Source organism: Xyrauchen texanus, chromosome 36, assembly GCF_025860055.1.
Source record: "Xyrauchen texanus isolate HMW12.3.18 chromosome 36, RBS_HiC_50CHRs, whole genome shotgun sequence".
In the NCBI taxonomy this organism is placed as follows: domain Eukaryota; kingdom Metazoa; phylum Chordata; class Actinopteri; order Cypriniformes; family Catostomidae; genus Xyrauchen; species Xyrauchen texanus.
The window spans coordinates 17467528-17488323 of NC_068311.1; the positions used below are offsets into that span (position 1 = coordinate 17467528).

The window sequence follows — 20796 nt, forward strand, 5'->3', positions numbered from 1 at the left end:
ATGTGATTCACTCAGTGGGTGTTTCACTTTGCAGGCCTGGGAAAACCATTTGCGGAGAAATCGTTCAATCGTGGTGGATCTCTTCCATGGGCAACTCAGGTCCCAGGTGAAGTGTAAGACCTGTGGCCACATCAGCGCCCGCTTCGACCCCTTTAACTTCCTTTCACTGCCGCTGCCCATGGACAGCTCCATGCACTTAGAAATCACAGGTAAGATCGAGCAGAGGGAAAACAACTTAAACACTCTAAAATCCATAAGCAGATACTTACAAAAAAGTTATTTTGATTTGCAGTTATCAAACTTGATGGCACCACTCCAGTTCGATATGGGCTCCGTCTCAACATGGATGAGAAGTACATGGGCCTGAAGAAACAGCTGAGTGAGCTATGCAGCCTAAAACCTGAGCAGATCCTCCTGGCTGAAGTACTCACCTCCAACATCAAGGTCAGCTCAACACAACGCATCAGACAGTGATGTGTTCACACCTGGTTTTATCAGCCATCTCGGGTGATGTGATCACAAACGGACGGTACTACATGCCATTGTAAATGGGATCCAAAGTGTTTTGTGATCGGATCATTAAAAAAAACACATTCTAAGGTATTCAAAAACACATGTGACCACATTGCATGTGACAACCCTTGTTTTAATGTCATTAGACACTCTTTCAATGAAATTGGATCACAGTGGAAGTCGCCATTTGATACGGATGTTAATACCTGGTGTAAACCAGGCTACTGTTGTTGTTATTGGTAGCCTATGTATTTGATGGCAATCTAAGTCACCTGTTTTTAAATAAACACTTGGGTGTGCTTGGGTGTAGAACTTTCCTCAGGACAATCAGAAGGTGCGACACTCTGTGAATGGCTTCCTTTGTGCATTTGAGATCCCTGTGCCTGGCTCACCCACCTCAGTCACCTCTCTGGTACAAACAGGTAACAAGGATTAATTTCTTTCTTTTTCTTTTTTTTTCCTAAAACAGAAGTTTCGTAACTCATGTTCATTATAAATATTTTCTTTAGAATCTCCTCCTATGCCCAACGGAACAGCCGGTAGCAATCACATTGGAAAGTCTGCACTCATTCCCAATGGTATGCCAAGCATAGTGGTTCCCTGTATGCTCGAGAAGCCCCTTGCCAATGGTATCCCTAACGGTCATGCCGTGCCAGTGCAAGACAGTCCCTTCATTGGGTACATCATTGCCATGCACAGGAAGATGGTGAGCAGAGTTTGATATTACTGTTGGATTTTACATGGTGGTCTCAAGAATTCTAATAGAGGTCTGTCCCCTCAGATGCGGACAGAGCTGTACTTCCTGTCCTCTCAGAAGAACAGGCCCAGTCTGTTTGGTATGCCGCTGATAGTGCCATGCACAGTGCACACCAGTAAGAAGGACCTTTATGATGCTGTGTGGATACAAGTGTCGCGACTTGCTAGCCCTCTGCCTCCACAGGAGGCCAGCAACCATGCTCAAGACTGGTCAGTGGCATTCGAAGCTCACAGGGCTCATACACTAAAGATTACATTCACTGAACAGTTTTAATAGGAACACTATACTAATACAGGGTAGGGCCTACTTTTACTCTCAAAACAGCCTCAATTCTTTGTGGCATGGATTCCACAAGATGTTGGAAACATTGTATTATGCCCGTTTCACACATACTCCGTTTTTGCAGTGCGTATTTTTTTCCGTTCCCATGTTAACAGGTTAGAGCTTTTACACTGCACGCGGATGCAGTCCGTCGATCCGTTCCAGTTGCGGTGCGTATACAGCAGTGCAGCGATCATTTACGGACCGAGTCTATTTTTGCTGTGCTGCACCGCAGTGAATTAAAGTGACAGCGCATTGTTCACATTAAAATAGACATATATTGTCAAGAAACTAATAATTTCATCATATACGCATAATTTCAGTTAATGTGTTCTACAGTTACTAAATTGCAGGGTCAAGAAAAACAAATAAGTGTGATTATAGTCCCAAAAGTTGCAAAATGGCATCATATATGATTAGATGGACGCACGATACGTTGTGGTTTGCCTTGTGATGTCTGCTCCAACCAGAGAAAGAACATTATCCATCTGTTCGGTACTCATCCGAAAGTACTTTAGGTGCCGGTCACTGTAAAGTCGAAGTTCTGAGACAAGCACCAAACTGTCTCCTGCCTCGTTTGACTGAGTGAACCCAAATGCATCTCGTTCTTCTCCTTCTTAGCAAAAGATATAGCGCGATAGTTTTTCTTCTGTCAACAACTCGAACTACATGTAAAACAAAGAATCACAATGATTAAAATTTATTTTCATACTGTTTCAATGTCTTAAACAATGTCAAAGTTAACGTTTGGATTTAAAATCAAAATTACTAATACATTTTTGATTTTGTGGCACACAGAAACTGCGGATCAGTAGCGCACTGCAAACGCAGCATATGTGAAAGCACTATAGCACGTGCTGCTCCTGTACCGCATACTCACCGCAAACGGAGTATGTGTGAAACGGGCGTTAGTGTTGTCAAAAATACCGGTACCAAGTCGGTACTCAAAAAATTATTCACAATACCAGAATTTCTGAAGGTACCGAGTACCGGGTCTACCCGGTACCCCTGCAGAGGCGGGAAATTTCGAACGCTCACAACAAGCAAAAGACTACAAGCAAAGCTGCTGCGGAGTCTCAACTGAATCATGTCGAAATGAAAAGTGGAAAAAGCCAGGAAATTTGAGGCTGATGAAAAGGGAAACGTATTTGTAAACGCTGCTTTCGCAATTTTCTGACGATAGGGGAACACATCAAACTTAATAAAGACAGACACCCGGATTTATTCAAGCAAATAAAGCAGGTGAGTTTAAAAGCATATTATCATTTGCATTAGGGCTGAAACGTTTATTCGACATTATCGACATCGTCGAAAATACAAAATTGATGAGAAAAATGTTCGTTGTCGAATAGCCGTTTGATCTCATTTAACGTAAAATGAAATCACATTAAACTGTAACGATATCGCGTGAGAGCAGCAATTCACACCTAATGGAGGAATAATTACACAGATCAGTCCAGATGCACTCTAAACTTTCAAAAAGCATTCAAAAGCATGTACCATTGTGGAATAAGCGGAGGCGGAGCTCTTTAAATGAAACATGCCGGCGTAACATCTTAAATGCAGTAAAATTGCTTTATTAAAGTTCAAATAATACAGAAGCAGGTCATGTTAATAATTATAAACTCAGAAACTGGCATTTCTCTGTGTGGTTGGTGCCTCTTCTATGAGTTGCACGAATGTCCCGATCTCAGGGGGAGAGATTGAAACTGAATCCGGCTGAGAGAGACTCTGCCTTGGTCGCTCGCTCCTCGCGCGCGCGCACGCGTTAAATGCAGCTAGATTAGAATGCGGTTGCTCGCGACATAATCATAATATCTATATATATATATATATATATATATATATATATATATATATATATATATATATATATATATATATGTCACTATGCATTTCTAATCATGAAGGAAATTGGCAATATGCAGCTTTATTAATAAGAGAGCACTTCGCACATTAGTTTGTAAATTGTTTTTTATTAATTCTATTGTATCCTTGTTTATTTAGGCTTTTTTTAGTACTTGGTAAAAACTTAAATTAAAAGTTGCAAAAGTTGAAGCAAATCTTATATAAGTGTTCAAAAATACTTTAAGCATACATTGTTCAGTTTTGTTATAATTAAAAAATAATATATTTAAATTAAAGTGTTGCTCAATGGCATATTTCTGTTCTTAGTTCTGCTGCTAATGTTTTGTAGACTTTGTTAATAAAAGAGTGTTGTTTAGTAACCTGTTTTTGCTTTGGTACTGAAAATGGTTTCGAGAACCGTGAAATTTCACTGGTATCGGTACCGACTACTGAAATTTTGGTACCGTGACAACACTACATTGTATTGTGATTCTGGTCTGTATTGACAGACCTTACCAACTTTATTTGTCGACTGGAGTCGTGTGGATTGTTTTGATGCACCCTAAATATGCATTGTGGACAGTCAGAAATGGAGTACATTCACTTGCATTGTTTAGAGGAGGAGGCCTGAAATTAAATCCTAAGTCTTAAATTCTGTTGTGATGAAGAAAGAAACTCAGATACAACTTGGATGGCCTGAGGGTATGTGAATTATCAGACAAATTGAAATTTTTGGGTGAACTATTCCTTTAAACTTGGTATTGGAGGAGGGAGAGTGGGCTAGGAAGTCTACATTTAGAGATGCAAGGGTGCGCCTTATGCAATTTAAGATTTTACATCGATTACGTTGGATCCCCTATTGATTTTATAGGCTTGGTCTTAAAGACACACCCACCTGCTGGCAATGCCAATCAGAAGATGGGAACACAACATATGGTTTTTGGTTGTGTGTTAAGATCCAAGAATTTTGGTTGAGGGTTCAGAGATTTATGTGTGACGTATTGTACATTCAAATTTCATTTTGCCCCAGACTCTGTATATTAGGTGATGGGGTGGTCATTAGTATGGTGGATAGATACATAAAATGTTGGGTCCTAGCTGGAGTCATGATCGGCAGATGGGTCATTCTTAGAGGATGGAAGTCGGCTTGAAACCCTTAATTTTAGGCGTGGTGGCGGCATTCGATGAGGTAACATGTAGAAGGCTGGGAAACTTGGATTTGTTTATTAGGAAGTGGGGTAGATATTTGGCCTTTTTGGAGGGTTCTCGGGCAGGGGCAGTGGAGAGGGATTTGTAGTTTTAAGTGTGTGTGTGTGTGCATTCTTATTGTTTTTTGAAAGTATACTTTTTATGTTTTTTTAATGTTTCTAAATAATTATGACCGCTGGTGTGCGTGTTTATGTCGGGTGGGTGGGGGGATGTTCAGGGGGAAGTGTTTGATTTTATATAATTTGATTCTCTATTTTCTGTTATGTTCATTTAATTAGTTTAATTAGTTTGTTGAAATGAACATTAATTAAGATTAGTAAATGCTGTAAAAGTATTGATTATTGATAGTTCATGTTAACTAAGGTTAGCAAATGGAACCTTATTGTAAAGTGTTACCTATGTATTTTAATGTTAGTGCATGGTAGTTAAAGACACCTAATACAAAGTGGGACCAAAGACGGTAATTAGAAAAAAAAGATGTAATAAAAGTGATAGAAGGAACTGTGGCCTATCAGTTAGTGTATGTTCTTTAGACATGTTGAGCCATGGTGCTCATGCATGAGACGCAAGTTCGAATCCAGTGTCATGTCCATTATCTCCTGTATCCTCTCTACTGTCTTTGTAATAGACAAAGAGGTAAAAAAAAAAAAAAGTACCAAACTGAATTATACTTCTTATTTAATGTTTCTTTTAATCGTCGATACATTTTTCCACATAAATGATTACCGTACATCTATGCTCTGTTATGTAAAGTATTGTGCTCTCTTCCAGTGATGACAGTATGGGTTATCAGTACCCCTTCACTCTGCGGGTGGTGCAGAAGGATGGTAATTCTTGTGCCTGGTGTCCATGGTATAGGTAAGAAAACTGCATTAATACCTGCATTCAAATGTGTACACATCTTACATCCCAAGATGGGATTTTGTGACTGACTGGGTCTATCTATGTCTTTGCCAGGTTCTGCAGAGGCTGCACAGTGGAGTGTAATGATGACAGAGCATCTTTGGGGAATGCCTACATTGCTGTAGACTGGGACCCCACCGCCCTGCACCTTCGTTACCAGACCTCTCAGGAAAGGGTGAGTACTAGGGTCTTACTCTGCATTACCAGAAGAACTGCCTATTCAAGCGTGATCTGACCTAATTAGAAGATTGAAAAGGAGGATCTAGTCTAAGAAGATCTATAATACCAGTAGAAAAGCTGTCGGTTCCACATCCACTTTTTTTTTTAGCCAATCATCTGAGCCGTGAATACCATGTGACTAATCACTCAGTAGCTGCAGTAAAATGCCATCATGATAGTGTTGATTGGCTGATGACACCACAAACAGTCCCAAGCCCTTCATCAGCAACTATAACTAATCTATGACGTGAAAGACAACAGACACTGACAGGAAAAAGTAGAAAAGTTTAATTTCATGCTTTTGAGAGCCCTCTGAAAAAATCAATCACTGGCGAAACATCTGAAATATAATAAAATATTTGCAATTTACATGTTTGCTTTTAAAAGCTTTTATTCCATGTGAACACAAGGCTATTTTGAAATGGCCATCAATGAGGAGAGTCTTGTGCACCCAGATGGTGTAGTTACGGCCAGGGTTGGGAGGGTTACTTTTGTATTCCATTACAGATTACAGAATACATGCTGTAAAAGGTCATTTGTAACGTATTCCATTAAATTGCTCAAGGTCAGTAACTTATTCTAAATACTTAGGATTACTTCTTCAGCACTGATACATTTTTTTACTTGTTTTGACTATAAAAACTCTGCCAGTACAGTAAGACAAAATACACATGTTAAATATAAATTCTCTGAAAAACCTAAATATCTTATGTTGTTTCTAAAAACAAGATAAATCAAATGTATCATGTTTTAAGGATTTTTAGATATTTTTACAGGAAAACAATACAAAAATTATTATCAAGAATATGATTTTTGCCCTGATATCAAAGGTAGAAAAAAAGAAATTGTTATCTAACGTGAATTTTCTTGATAAACAAATATGATCATGCCTTGCAGTGTAAACACTACTGGATTATCACAGCGCCAGCCAGATAGGTCGAGAGAATATTCCAACAAAGTCACATAGTGATGTATGCTGAGCCCTGGGGGTTATAAACCAGTCACTCAGCACTCTGCCTCTTTCGCTTTCTTGCCTGGTTGAGATAGGTTGTTTTTACATAAGTGATAGATTGCGCTGTCAAGTGCAGCTTACAAGAGCAGCGAGATATCGTCCTCACAAGCTGTGTCAGCGCGCATCTACGCCACTTCAACGGATTTGAAGTGTTTTACCCACGTTTTGGTGAGTTTCGTTCCTTTTCGTCGGTAACACACTGTGCCTCTCGGCACTATTCGGTGGCCGGTGTTTTCCGTGCTATAAGTTAGCGGTCTCCCGTTGAAATTATCATCATCATGTTACTGAGAATGCTAGAGTTTTTCGGCCACCTCATCAACCTTTGCCAGGAGGACCCCCACTAAAAGTCGCACACATAAAGCCTGAGACACTCAGGCCGGCATTCGATCGTTTTTCAGTAGAACAGATAGAATACTGGAGGACCAACACCGCAGACCCTTGGGTTTTGATGACACTGAGCAGGGTATATACTCTACAGTTTCGACGCCGGCCTCCCAGATTTTCAAGAATCGTTCCTACGGTTGTCAAAGATGCCGTTTGTTCAATGACCCTCTCTCTGGAAATTCGTTCACTGTTACAGAAGGGAGCCGTAGAAAAAGTGAATCCCCTTGTTCAGGGAAAGGGGTTCTATTCAACATATTTTCTTGTTCCGAAGAAGGACGGTGGTTTCCGCCCAATTCTCGATTTGAGGCATCTGAATTTGTACCTGAAGGTCCTTCCATTTCGAATACTGCGCACAGCCGACGTTCTTCGGTCTGTGGCAGCAGACGACTGGTTTGTAAGTGTTGACCTGAAAGATGCATACTTTAACATCCCAATTGTTGTTCATCACAGAACGTTTCTGCGTTTCAGTTTCCTGAATCAAGCCTACCAGTTCAAGGTTCTACCTTTCGGTCTTTCCCTTGCTCCTTGTGTCTTCACAAGGTGTGTGAGCGCAGCTCTGTCTCCTCTTTGGATAAGAGGCATGCGTATTATGCCTTACCTGGACGACTGGCTTCTTTGTACCCCCACAAAACAGCAGACTGTGCAAGACTCCAGACTGCATTTGAGACATGTGCAGAAGTTGGGTTTTTCTGTGAACGATAAAAAGAGCTGTCTGAGTCCAACACCGACCACTACATTCATAGGAATAACCCTGAATTCCCACCTAATGTCTGCCTCCCTGTCTCAAGAACGTGTGACGAACATTCTACAACTCTTGGCTCGCTTTCACCCAGGTGTGTCTTTGCAGTACCAGGTATTCCTATGACTAATAGGGATGTTAACCGCTGCTACAGTGGTGATTCCTCTGGGTTTACTCCACCTCAGACCACTTCAGTTGTGGAACAGCAGTTTGCAACTAGATCCCACCAGACATCGCCATCGACTGATTGTAATTTCTCACCATTTCTTACGGGCGCTGAGGTGGACAGGAGTGCCCCTGGGTGTTGTTCCCTCTCGACAGGAGTTGCTCACGACCGATGCTTCCCTCACAGGTGGGGGGCAACATGGAACCAGAGGGGTATTTTCAGGTGCTGGACACCGACCCAGGCCACAGAACATATCAACCTGCTGGAACTACTTGCAGTGTTCAAGTATTTCATGCCAGTCCTGGCAGGCCGCCATGCTCTCGTTCGGTCCAACAATACCTCAACAGTGTTCCATATAAACCACCAGGGCGGCACGAAATCCCGCAGGTCTCTACAGCTTACGCATGAGATCCTGACATGGTGCCAGCCACGACTCGCTTCACTGAGGGCAGCTCATATTTCAGGAGCATGCAACCAGACAGCGGATGCTTTTTCCAGGGATCGAGTACATCCAGGAGAATGGAGACTTCATCCAGATGTTGTGCAGGAGATCTGGCTACGATTTGGAAGAGCAGAGGTGGATCTTTTTGCTTCGGAGATGACCACTCACTGTCGTCTATGGTTCGCAAGGACAGAAGTGTCCAGCCCCTTGGGCCAGGATGCACTGTCTCACGAATGGCCAAACTGCCTACTATATGTGTTTCCCACCTATTCCTCTGTTATGGGAGGCATTACACAGGATCTCCCTGTGCAAGCACAAAGTGCTACTCGTGGCACTGCGATGTCCAGTCAGACCATGGTTTCCTTTGTTGCTAAGACTTCTTTCAGGCAATCCATGGAAGCTTCCCCCCAGGAAGGACCTCCTCTCCCAGCTGGAGGCCAGCGTCTGGCACCCGGATCCAGCTTGCCTGCAGCTTTGAGTCTGGTCATTGGGTTAAATCCTTCTCTGGAACATTGTAATCCTGCAGTTATTCACACAATCTCCAGTGCTATGGTTTCTTCCACACGACAGATTTATGCTGCCCATTGGAGGCTTTTTTCTGCGTGGTGTGAGAAGCAGGGGCTCGATTCTGCAACGTGTGACATTCCGAGCATCTTAAGCTTTCTTCAGCATTTACTGGAGGAGGGCAAAGCGGCTTCCACGTTGAAAGTGTATGTCGCTGCGGTTTCTGCATATCATGTTCCAATTGGTCACAGTCTTGTCTGCAATTTTCTGAAGGGTGCACACCGTCTTAAGCCTGCTCGGAATCCTCACTTTCCCGTGTGGGATTTGCCACTCCTGCTTGCATTCCTTTGCTCATCCCAGTTTGAGCACTTGCAAAGCATTGACTTGAAATGGTTAATCTTGAAGACTGCCTTTTTGTTGGCTATTGCTTCTGTGAAACAAGTCAGTAAGTTGCACGCACTGTCTGTTAGCGAATTGTGCTTGCGTTGGTTGTCGGATGACTCCGGGGTAGTCCTACGACCCAATCCTTCTTCCAAAAGTCCTTCTTCCTCAGTTCATTAACCAGCACATTGAACTGGCCTCATTTCAGACTTCTTTAGGGACTAATTCAAGTGCATGGAAACTGTGAAACTGTGACAGGGCACAGGGCGGGGCCGGGTCGTGATTATACACACCTGGTCCCTTATCAGGCTAATTAAGCCTCCGAGGGGGATAAAGGCCAATTGCGGATGGTGGTGCGAAGAGAGAGTGATCATTCACGGACATGTCCGTCATGTGTGAGTGTTTGTCTTTTGTTTAAGTTTCTCATTAAAATATTGTTTATCCTCTTCCCAATCCTGTAAAATTAGCCTAAAACGCCTAATCAAGGCATACCCAAAGTAAATTTAAAGCTGTTCTTGAACCGTTTGGAGTACATGCATGGTTTTGGTCACATTTGAAAGGGGACACTCTGAAGTTTTTTCCCCAGCAGTCAGAATTACTGTAAGTGCTACTGATTCTGAGTAATAGAAGTTTGAACACAATGAAATAGAAGTTTTTTTTCCTGCCTGAAATTTTTTTTGCATACAGATGCCTGCAGATGACTATAACTTGTAGCTATTAGCTTGAGAACACAATGGGATCACAGCATGAAGCCTTACCTAGTCTAAGTTCAAATTTTAGAACAATACCATAAAAAATTAATATTTTACACATGTTTTTCTAAGGGTACACCCAGGCGTTTTACAAAAGTGCCTTTTGGATACTCCAAAAGGACCCTTTGGTAACCTAGGACAAAAAGGCTCCTACTTTTGAACGCTTCAACGTACAGTCATAATTTTGGGCTCTAATGAAAGATGACACTTAGAGCTATCATATTCCATATCCAGATCCACTATTAGTTTTGCTGACACAGAGTAACTGATGCATAAACACATTAGAGTGCCTTTTCCCTTCTTGAAACTAAATGTTGTGCATATAAAAGAGTCAAAACTAGTGCTATGGTGGACAATTTGTTTATATAAAAAATACACAACAAACTATTTACATGAATTTTTACACAAAGTATTTACAAACCATTATAAAATTGTACATGTTTCTAGCAACATGCCAGTCATTGTAGCAGTCACATTTGGGTACAAAGCACAAAGGCAGAACACAGGAAGAGTACTTCACTGGTGTCTTTGCATGACACTGCCTGCACTTCAGACCGACCAGCGGTGCAAGATTTGGTGATGTGCAACGGCCTGTGATCTGCTCTTCGTGGAGCAGGAGATACGGGTCTGGCTGTGGAGTGAGACCCCAACTCTGCCAGCTCCTCTCAGCAAGGGTCTCTCTGAAAGCCCTCCTCTCTTGATGAGGTGCTGTCCTGCTGCTCCACTTTATGTGGCCGCTTGCTGAGTGGGGAGAATAAATAAATGTAATTTACAAAGCTAGACACAACTTTTCCATCTTTTCCGTATATATATATATATATAGTTTTTCTTTTCGAAGTGTGTAAATATGCATTATTGTATGTATATTTACTGTAAATACTGTATACTTTGCCAATGTACTATGGAACAAAGAGATGGGCCTACACCTCCCCCATCAATTCAGCATTGTAACAAATAGATGGGCCTACACCTCCCCCACCTCCCCGCATTGTAACAAATAGACTCTCAAACACAACATATATTCTTATTTTCAACTTGTATTTATTTATATATATATATATATATATATATATATATATATATATATTTCACGATCCATTTATATAGACGCGAGGAAACACACGACAAAGGGTAATTACAAAATGTGTTCATTATTCAAACTAAAGCTTATTTATGCGGAATATACAGTAATATATGTTATAAAACACAAGAAAACACTTACTTGTCCAGAGCCATGTCTCATCTCTCCATATTTCCTCTGCCTCCAAATCATCCGTATTGTTTTCAGAAATTTCATCTCCAAACTCAGAATTTTGACAATGAATGCCTTCTTATATCACATCCTGGGGTGAAAATCCTGTTTTTCGCGTCCGTTTCACCATATTTAAATCGACAAATGTGTAAACAGTTCCAAAACAGCTCTCCAATATTTTTACGCACAGACGCATCGACACACTCGGTAATGGCAAGGCAATTTTACGCACACACATTACAGAACCATCCTCTAATCTTCCCACTAAAGCTGCATATCACTGTTTTCAGAATTTCATTGGCTATACGATGCGTCAGTCATTTCCACTCTTCGATGTAATTGGTTTGATCAGTAAACAAAGGAAAGTGGGTATGCCCTTACATTCGACACAGACTGTGGTTGGGTATTGAAGGCTTTGGATAGGACATGGAAGCTCCTATTGGGTCAAATGAGGTGTCAATCGAAAGGTCAGAGTGCGTGCTTCCATTTTGATACCGGATATAGGAAATGTTTACATCTGAACTGAAGTTATTACCGATAATATGTGAAAGATTAGACACAGCTGCCAGGTGCTTTGAAATGATGCAACAAGAGTCTGTGGATATTTATTGATGTAATAATGTGATTTGGACTAAACATTTTACTTGATTTGATCGTTTGGACATTTGACAATGAAACAACACCGTTTTTGTCGGGAAGTTATGGCTCAGTGGACTACTATGAGGCTTCATAGGTGAGTTGCCTAAATTTTGTTTTTGGTTGTTTATATGTTGGTGGTCTGACAAAGATATAGATTGTACCTGCTGTTGTGATTGTATCTTAAAAAGGTTTACATCGTTTGAATCACGAGTATCTCAGCTTTCCAAATATATGTATTATGTTTACTTTTTTTTTTTTGGAGTTTTATCTTTCAAAAACATAAACCTCTGAAACACACCGTGGGTCGAGTTCGGCACGTCGGACCGGGAAAGCGTTATATTGCCAAGCCGGTTCTCGCCTCCTCCTTTCCATTGAACTGCTTTACAGAAACTTGAGAGCTTTGTTGCTACTTGATCAGAACTACCATGTGCATTTATGACAGCATCATCTGCATACTTCAAAATACCTTCATATATAATCATCACACACAGATGGAAAATAATTTATATACAGGCTAAATGTGGCTGCAGTATTGATCCTTGAGGGAATCCCAAATTACATGATTTGAGTTGAGATAATGTATTGTTAACCTTAACACACTGACATCAAATAAGATTTTATCAAATTTAACACACTAGAAGATAATCCATAATTCAATAATTTAGTAAGAAGTATGAAATGGTTAACTGTAAACAAACTAAACTAAAACTAAAAACACTGCCCCCTCTGTCCTGTCTTTATCTAATTTAATCTTAATAGTTTCTAAAAGTTACAACAAGCACTTTCAGTAGAGTAATTCACATGAAAACATAATTGCTTTGGAAATTAGCATTTTTTAGATGCTCTACTAGCTGTTCAGCAATCCATTTTTCAAACACTTGAGATTATCGGGAGAATACTGATAGGTCTATAATTACTACTAATATATCACCTGCTTTGAATAGTGGAGTTACCACAGCTGTTTTAAAAACTCTAGGGAATACACTCTCTTTCACTGACTGGTTTATAATAGGAGTAATTAAACTATCCTTGTTTTGTTTTTTAATGACCTCACTATTAATTCCCCAACTATCTTTTGCCTTTGAGTTTGTTAATGATAAAATAATTGTATTAACATAGATGTCATCAAAATTTTACATTAAATTATCATTCAATATTCCAATTTATTAGCAGACTCAATAAAATAATTATTAAAATACTATTGCTATTATAGAACTATCCTTTTGAAGCATCCCATCTATCTTAATCTCTGCAACTCCATGGTTTCAATGTCCTTTGCCTGTTTAATAATATATAAATAAATGGTTGCCTTAGCCTTTCTAAGCTCCATCGTAACATTATTTCTAAGACCCTTAAATACTAAACGATCCGTATTAAGACCGGTTTTTAATTATTTTTTTAAAGCTGCATCTACCGATTTCATTAATTGCCACAAACCTTTATTCAATCTGGTAAAGACTGCTTATGTTTATTCTTCTTAGTTGTTACTTTAGAGTATTTGTTTACAAGTTGCTGAAACACTCCCATAAAATCTTATGACTATTTTTACCTTGAATTACATCATAAGAAAGTGTTTCACCGCTGTTCAAATTCACTTTGGATCGCATCATTTATATGTATAAATGTTTTCCATCTGAAAGGACTAAATATTAAATGAAACAAATGACAATAAAATGCAAAGTAATCTCTTCAGTAATCAAAATACTTTTTAAATGTAACTGTATTCTAAATACCAATGATTTAAATTGTACCTGTAGTGGAATACAGTTATTTATATTTTGTATTTTAAATATGTAATTCCGTTACATGTATTCCGTTACTCCCCAACCCTGTTCAGCAACTCCAGCAGAGGCTAACTGAGCCATGAAAATTAACTAAATCTTACCCCTTGGTCTAGGCTCTGTCAGTATGGCTTTGAATAAGCAGTTATACTGATATTAATAACAGGTGATAACAGCCACTGTATACAAATTTAATTTTTATACAGAAGACTATACAATGCATTCAATGTCAGTTGAGCTCATTTAACTGTACACTTGGATTTAATTTTGTTATCAATATGGAATGCCATATAAAGCCATCTGAATACTTGGACTCAAGAGTGTGGTGCTGTGTGAAATCTTTCTGTACTAGATTTAATATTTTGCAGTGCAGCAGGACTTGCCGTATCAATTTAACACAATGATTACTCTGCCAGTGCTGTCATGGTCTGTGAAAGGATTAATTGCATCACACATTATAAATGAGAAATTCATTAACAGCATATTAATTTGGTCTGCTGCTTCCATGTTTTTTACCTCCAGCAAGAGCTCCTGATAAAACATCAATTTCAGCCTGCTAATTTTAATCTTACTACTCATGCACAAGTTACTTTTAGTTTGAATAGTACATGTTCATTGTAGAATGTTTCCTGAATGCAAGAGCTACTGCAAAATGGTAGTAATAGATATTTTGTTTAAAATTTGGAGATGACAAAATATATCCAAGCCATTTACACCAGCTAAAAGGAATAGTTTATCCGAAAATTATAATTCTCATTTACTTACCCTTATGCCGTCTCAAACGTGTATGACTTTCTTCTGTGGAACACAAACAAATACATTTTGATAGAGATATGGTGTAAATGTACAGTATCCACACAATGGGGTCCAACAGTTTCAAACTCAAAAAAAGGACATAAAGGCATCAAATCATTATTAAATTGAATTATATATATATATATATATATATACACACTCACCTAAAGGATTATTAGGAACACCATACTAATACTGTGTTTGACCCCCTTTCGCCTTCAGAACTGCCTTAATTCTACGTGGCATTGATTCAACAAGGTGCTGAAAGCATTCTTTAGAAATGTTGGCCCATATTGATAGGATAGCATCTTGCAGTTGATGGAGATTTTTTGGGATGCACATCCAGGGCACGAAGCTCCCGTTCCACCACATCCCAAAGATGCTCTATTGGGTTGAGATCTGGTGACTGTGGGGGCCATTTTAGTACAGTGAACTCATTGTCATGTTCAAGAAACCAATTTGAAATGATTCGAGCTTTGTGACATGGTGCATTATCCTGCTGGAAGTAGCCAGCAGAGGATGGGTACATGGTGGCCATAAAGGGATGGACATGGTCAGAAACAATGCTCAGGTAGGCCGTGGCATTTAAACGATGCCCAATTGGCACTAAGGGGCCTAAAGTGTGCCAAGAAAACATCCCCCACACCATTACACCACCACCAGCAGCCTGCACAGTGGTAACAAGGCATGATGGATCCATGTTCTCATTCTGTTTATGCCAAATTCTGACTCTACCATCTGAATGTCTCAACAGAAATCGAGACTCATCAGACCAGGCAACATTTTTCCAGTCTTCAACTGTCCAATTTTGGTGAGCTCTTGCAAATTGTAGCCTCTCTTTCCTATTTGTAGTGGAGATGAGTGGTACCGGTGGGGTCTTCTGCTGTTGTAGCCCATCCGCCTCAAGGTTGTGCGTGTTGTGGCTTCACAAATGCTTTGCTGCATACCGCGGTTGTAACGAGTGGTTATTTCAGGCAAAGTTGCTCTTCTATCAGCTTGAATCAGTCGGCCCATTCTCCTCTGACCTCTAGCATCAACAAGGCATTTTCGCCCACAGGACTGCCGCATACTGGATGTTTTTCCATTTTCACACCATTCTTTGTAAACCCTAGAAATGGTTGTGCGTGAAAATCCCAGTAACTGAGCAGATTGTGAAATACTCAGACCGGCCCGTCTGGCACCAACAACCATGCCACGCTCAAAATTGCTTAAATCACCTTTCTTTCCCATTCTGACATTCAGTTTGGAGTTCAGGAGATTGTCTTGACCAGGACCACACCCCTAAATGCATTGAAGCAACTGCCATGTGATTGGTTGATTAGATAATTGCATGAATGAGAAATTGAACAGGTGTTCCTAATAATCCTTTAGGTGAGTGTATATATATATATATATATATATATATATATATATATATATATATAAAAAAACTTTCAAATAATTCCTTTTCCTAGTCTTCTACTCTCTGTATTTCTAAATAGTTCTCAGGTTGTTCTGTTAATATGTCTCATGTATTTAATTGCTTATATCTGTGTGAAACAGATAGTGGAAGAGCATCCTAGTGTTGAGCAGAGTCGGCGGGCTCAGGCCGAGCCCATCAGTCTGGACAGCTGTCTGAAAGCCTTCACCAGTGAAGAAGAGCTGGGAGAGGATGAGCTCTATTACTGCTCCAAGTGCAAGACTCACCGCCTGGCCACCAAGAAGCTAGACCTCTGGAGGCTGCCTCCCATACTGGTCAGAAACACAAAATATTCAGATTATTTCCTTGTTTCTTTGGCAGATTTTTTATTGGTGCTAAACACCTATTTAGCTCAGAAAATCACATTGCTGTCATTTTGATACAAATTGAAAACATTTAAAATGATACTTCACCTAGACATTAAAATTCTGTCATCATTTGCTCACTTCTGTGGATCACAAAAGGAGATGTTAGGCAAAGTTTTTTTTTTTTTTCTCCCCAATTTGGAATGCGCAATTCCCAATGCGCTCTAAGTCCTCGTGGTGGCGTAGTGACTCACCTCAATCCGGGTGGCGGAGGCTGAATCTCAGATGCCTCTGTGTCTGAGACGTCAATCCGTGTATCTTATCGCGTGGCTTGTTGAATGCATTACGGTGGAGATGTAGCGCGTGTGGAGGCCCACGCTATTCACCGTGGCATCCACGCACAACTCACCACGTGCCCCACTGAGAGCGAGAACCACATTATAGCGACCATGAGGAGGTTACCCCATGTGACTCACTAGCAACCGAGCCAAATTGTTTGCTTAAGTGACCTGGCTGGAGTCACTCAGCATGCCCTACATCCAAACTCGCAACTCCTGGGGTGGTAGTCAGCATCAATGCTCACCGAGCTACCCAGATTCACATTGTAATTGTATTACACATACATATTTTTTTTTTTATATTTGTAACCAAAGTTAATGTACTTAAAATTAATTACTTTCAGTGAAAATAAGTAACTGTAATCTGATTACAAGAACTTAATTTTTTTTTTTGCCTAAAAGTAATTATATTACAGTAAATAATTACTTTATAATCCAATTAAACCCAAAACTGTGAAAAATACGAAGATTGCGATGCATCGGTAAATCAATACTTTTACCCAGCTCTAATCCATTTTACATCTCATATTTTGTGCTTTAGTAATTGTGCAAGGCCATATCATAATTTTAAATTAATTCAATTATTTGTGCAGCCTTAGTCATCACCTGGGTGTTTTTATTACAGAAACTTAAATTACATTTTGTTAGATTTGCCCTGAATTGGTTTAATATGTTTTTCTACTGTTTGTCTTATTTCAGATTGTTCATTTGAAACGCTTCCAGTTTGTCAATGGCCGTTGGATTAAGTCTCAGAAGATAGTGAAGTTTCCACGAGAGAGCTTCGACCCCAGTGCATTCCTGGCCCCACAGGAGTTGGCTCAGAGCATGGGCTGCCTGCAGAGCCAGAGCGAGTGCTTGGTAGAGGAGCTCCAGAAGCTGGAGAGAGGAGACTCATCTGTATCTTCTGTCTCGTCTACTACTGTGGCCAGTCCTCCCACCTCTGGCAAAGGTCTGTCTTTGTCGTTTGTCTTTCAATGTTGGCTCCTTAAACATTAGGTGAGATTCTCTGTGAACTGATCTTACACCTGGTGAATACTTGTGGACTTTGATTTCATCACCACACACAGTATATCAACCACAATCTCAGTATGTGAAAAAATGGTTGCATTATTGTTTCAGGCACACCTTGCTCTATCAGAAGGGTGAGCAGCCCACTGAGCAGAAACAGCAGCCCCAGTAGCAGCCCCAGGAACACGGGATGGAAACAGGGCCGTCTGCGTCTACCGCAGCTGGGCAGTAGACATCGGCTGTCCAACAGTAAAGAAAACCTGGATAGCAGTATCACCAGCAGCAGCAAGGATGCTGAGACAGAGCCAGAACAAGGTTTAGTGACAGACTGTGAGAATCAGGGGACGGCTGTGCTGTCTAATGCAAACACACAGGACTCCTGGTCACTGGATGCATCGAGCACAGACTGTGATGTCATCATGGTGAATGGACTGGGACAAGACAGCAGTCAGAGTAATGGACACACAGAGGCCAGCACCGAACTGGATACCCCTCACCAAAGAAATGACATCTGCCTGGAGCCCCTCTACAGTTTATATGCAATCTCAGTAAGTGGCTCTTGTCAGTATTTTTCATTAAACAAAGTCGTATTTGGTGACTGGAATTGTTTTTATTTTTCCTTAAATCTTTGATCACATTTCACTAAATACTTTGACGCTCAGTGGCAGACCATAGTATATGTAGTATAGGCAGTTCTCCTTGACAGCAGCATATGTGACCAAAGTTCGCTATTTTATTGTTGCTATGCAAATAAATACATTTCTGTTATTAGTCACTGTCTAGTAAATATTCAGATTGCATTTGCCTATGATTGAGGTTTGGCAAAGATGAACTTTAGCACATACATCTTTTCACTGCGTGTTGTGTCTCAGCGCACAAAGCGAGTAATGTAATAAGTAGGCCTGGGTGGTATGGCTGTATATATCGTGGGGACTGAATAAAATGAACATCTTACCAGTGAACATTTATCTTTACCGTCTATATCGTGGTAACTGTTTGCTCAATGCTTCTGGCTGCACGTGAGTCTGATAGCGATAGACAAACACAGAGAAAAATTTACAGAATGTATGAAGGAATTTACTTTTTGCATTTAAAGGTGCAGTTTTCTCACGTTCATGGATGATCAGGTTCTTATCAGTTTATATTCTGAGAGAAAATGAAGAGCTTGTTAATAAAACACTCCATTCTCCGTAGTGTGTAATGGACCATCCTCCCTTCTGCTTTTATATTGTTGCTGACGGCATCAAGCTTTCCTACCCTCATCTTTGCCTCTGCAAACACGGAGAGAGAAGCGATCACACTGAGTAAATTCCCTCAGGAATTTTGTAATAAATGACACCTCAGTCAACCGTGCATTTATATGTAGTAGGCAGTATATTTGCAAAAAAATGTTTGCAGTTTATAGTTGAAGGCTAAATTCAAAACAAATGAAGGGGTTTGCTGATGTTTAATTACAGAGAAGCGTTTTTTCTCTCATTGGCGGCGGGGCGGGGGGGGCACGGGTGTTCAGGTCACAAATATAATTGTCCTCGGCTCTGAAAGGCTTCAAATGCGATAAATGCCCCAAATTTTTGTTTTTAAAAGATACACTTTTTTTCACACAGAAATTTACACAGTACAAGACTACCACTGTGTCTGCATTGCTAGCAGCAATTTGCCTGTTTTAGTAATCTTTTCTTTATTTTTTGTGCTGTATCGAAGAAAACATGAATATAATTTGAATTTCTTTTCATCACTGATGTATCAGTAAAATGACCTGACTGTGTCAGCTGGCTAGCAAAAAGAAAATACACAAAATTATTTAATGCCCTCAAGTTGTCCCTATGGGTTTTTTTTTCCCCAGTAGAATCTTAACACCATCTTTTCTTTGAGAACCAAACACTGCTCTTTTCCATACATAAACAGTTCATATTGACCACTGCTGTCAAGGTCCAAAGAAAAAAAAATAATTAATACACCATAAAAGTAATCTATTTAATATACATATTAATAGACATGACAGACTACATCCTTATTAGCAGGACACTGCGCCTTAACCTTAGAACTATAAAACAGACTTGATTGCCAGATCACCATTTCATAGTCTCAGACTAACCAGAAACAATGACCTAGTATCAATAACACAGATTTTTAATAACTACATTAAACTACCTGTACTTGAACACAAAATCCATGCGTCCCTCTATACAAATTAACATCTCTGTCACTTTGTTGTAAAAGTCGCCCACTTGAGGTTTCGATAGCCTCTCTTTCATGATATTTCATTTAAATTAACTTTGCCAAATCCGCGCAGGTTATCTGCTTACACTGCAGATATCCATTTTAGTGCTTGATAACACATTACGTGAACTTGAATGTATTGATACAAAACTAAAATCAGATAGTGTGACTGAAGGAAGGAGCTTCTGATTGGCTTACTCATTTTTGTAAGCATGCTTAACTTGGCCATTTGTAGTAGCAGGCGTGATTCAGTTTGAATGAACATACAGTGTTGAATGGAAGGGTGGTTAACAATGGAATCAGAGAAAGCATACTATGAAGTGCTTATACATGAGGGGTAGTACCAAAGCGAATAAATGAATAAATGTCTGTACCGCTCAACTGAGATTAAAGATGACGAATTTGAACGGAAACAGTAGTTTATATTAACAATTATATTTAAACATTTCATTGTGTTATTTTTAATTTGAGCTTTCTGTTAGGTAATAAGCACTGCTTCCCTTGCTTATGTGGACAGCATGGCCCTGAATGTAGGCTATATGCCTGTCTTCATGTATATTTTATCAACCAAACCTTTTAAGAATATTGTTATTTAATGTTTTGCTTACTGCCCACATGGATATTTAATATAATTTTTGTTGATTTTCCGAAAGGAAAAGAAATCTAAATTGTGGTATATTCCATTACCGTGATATAGAATTTTGGTCATATCGCCAAAGCCTGGTTGTAAGTGTAAACAATTTGTAAATATCAAATTATTTGAAGGGGCAGTTATACATTATGAAACATTTTAAATATTGACAACAGCTTGTATCATTTTTATAAATGTAATTTCATGACATATAAATT

At 39.8% G+C, this 20796-nt stretch overlaps 1 protein-coding gene across 2 annotated transcripts in view; it reads left to right on the top strand.

Annotated features, from left to right (window-relative positions):
* Positions 1-20796, top strand: part of usp32 (ubiquitin specific peptidase 32) — a 116331-nt gene that overhangs the window by 91944 nt on the left and 3591 nt on the right. For both annotated transcript variants that reach the window (XM_052107198.1, XM_052107199.1), the window contains exons 23-32: positions 35-209; positions 293-444; positions 824-935; positions 1023-1219; positions 1295-1479; positions 5420-5506; positions 5606-5726; positions 16160-16351; positions 17419-17668; positions 17839-18275. In XM_052107198.1, the coding sequence (XP_051963158.1) occupies positions 35-209; positions 293-444; positions 824-935; positions 1023-1219; positions 1295-1479; positions 5420-5506; positions 5606-5726; positions 16160-16351; positions 17419-17668; positions 17839-18275 (1908 nt within the window). The remainder of the gene's footprint in view (positions 1-34; positions 210-292; positions 445-823; positions 936-1022; positions 1220-1294; positions 1480-5419; positions 5507-5605; positions 5727-16159; positions 16352-17418; positions 17669-17838; positions 18276-20796) is intronic.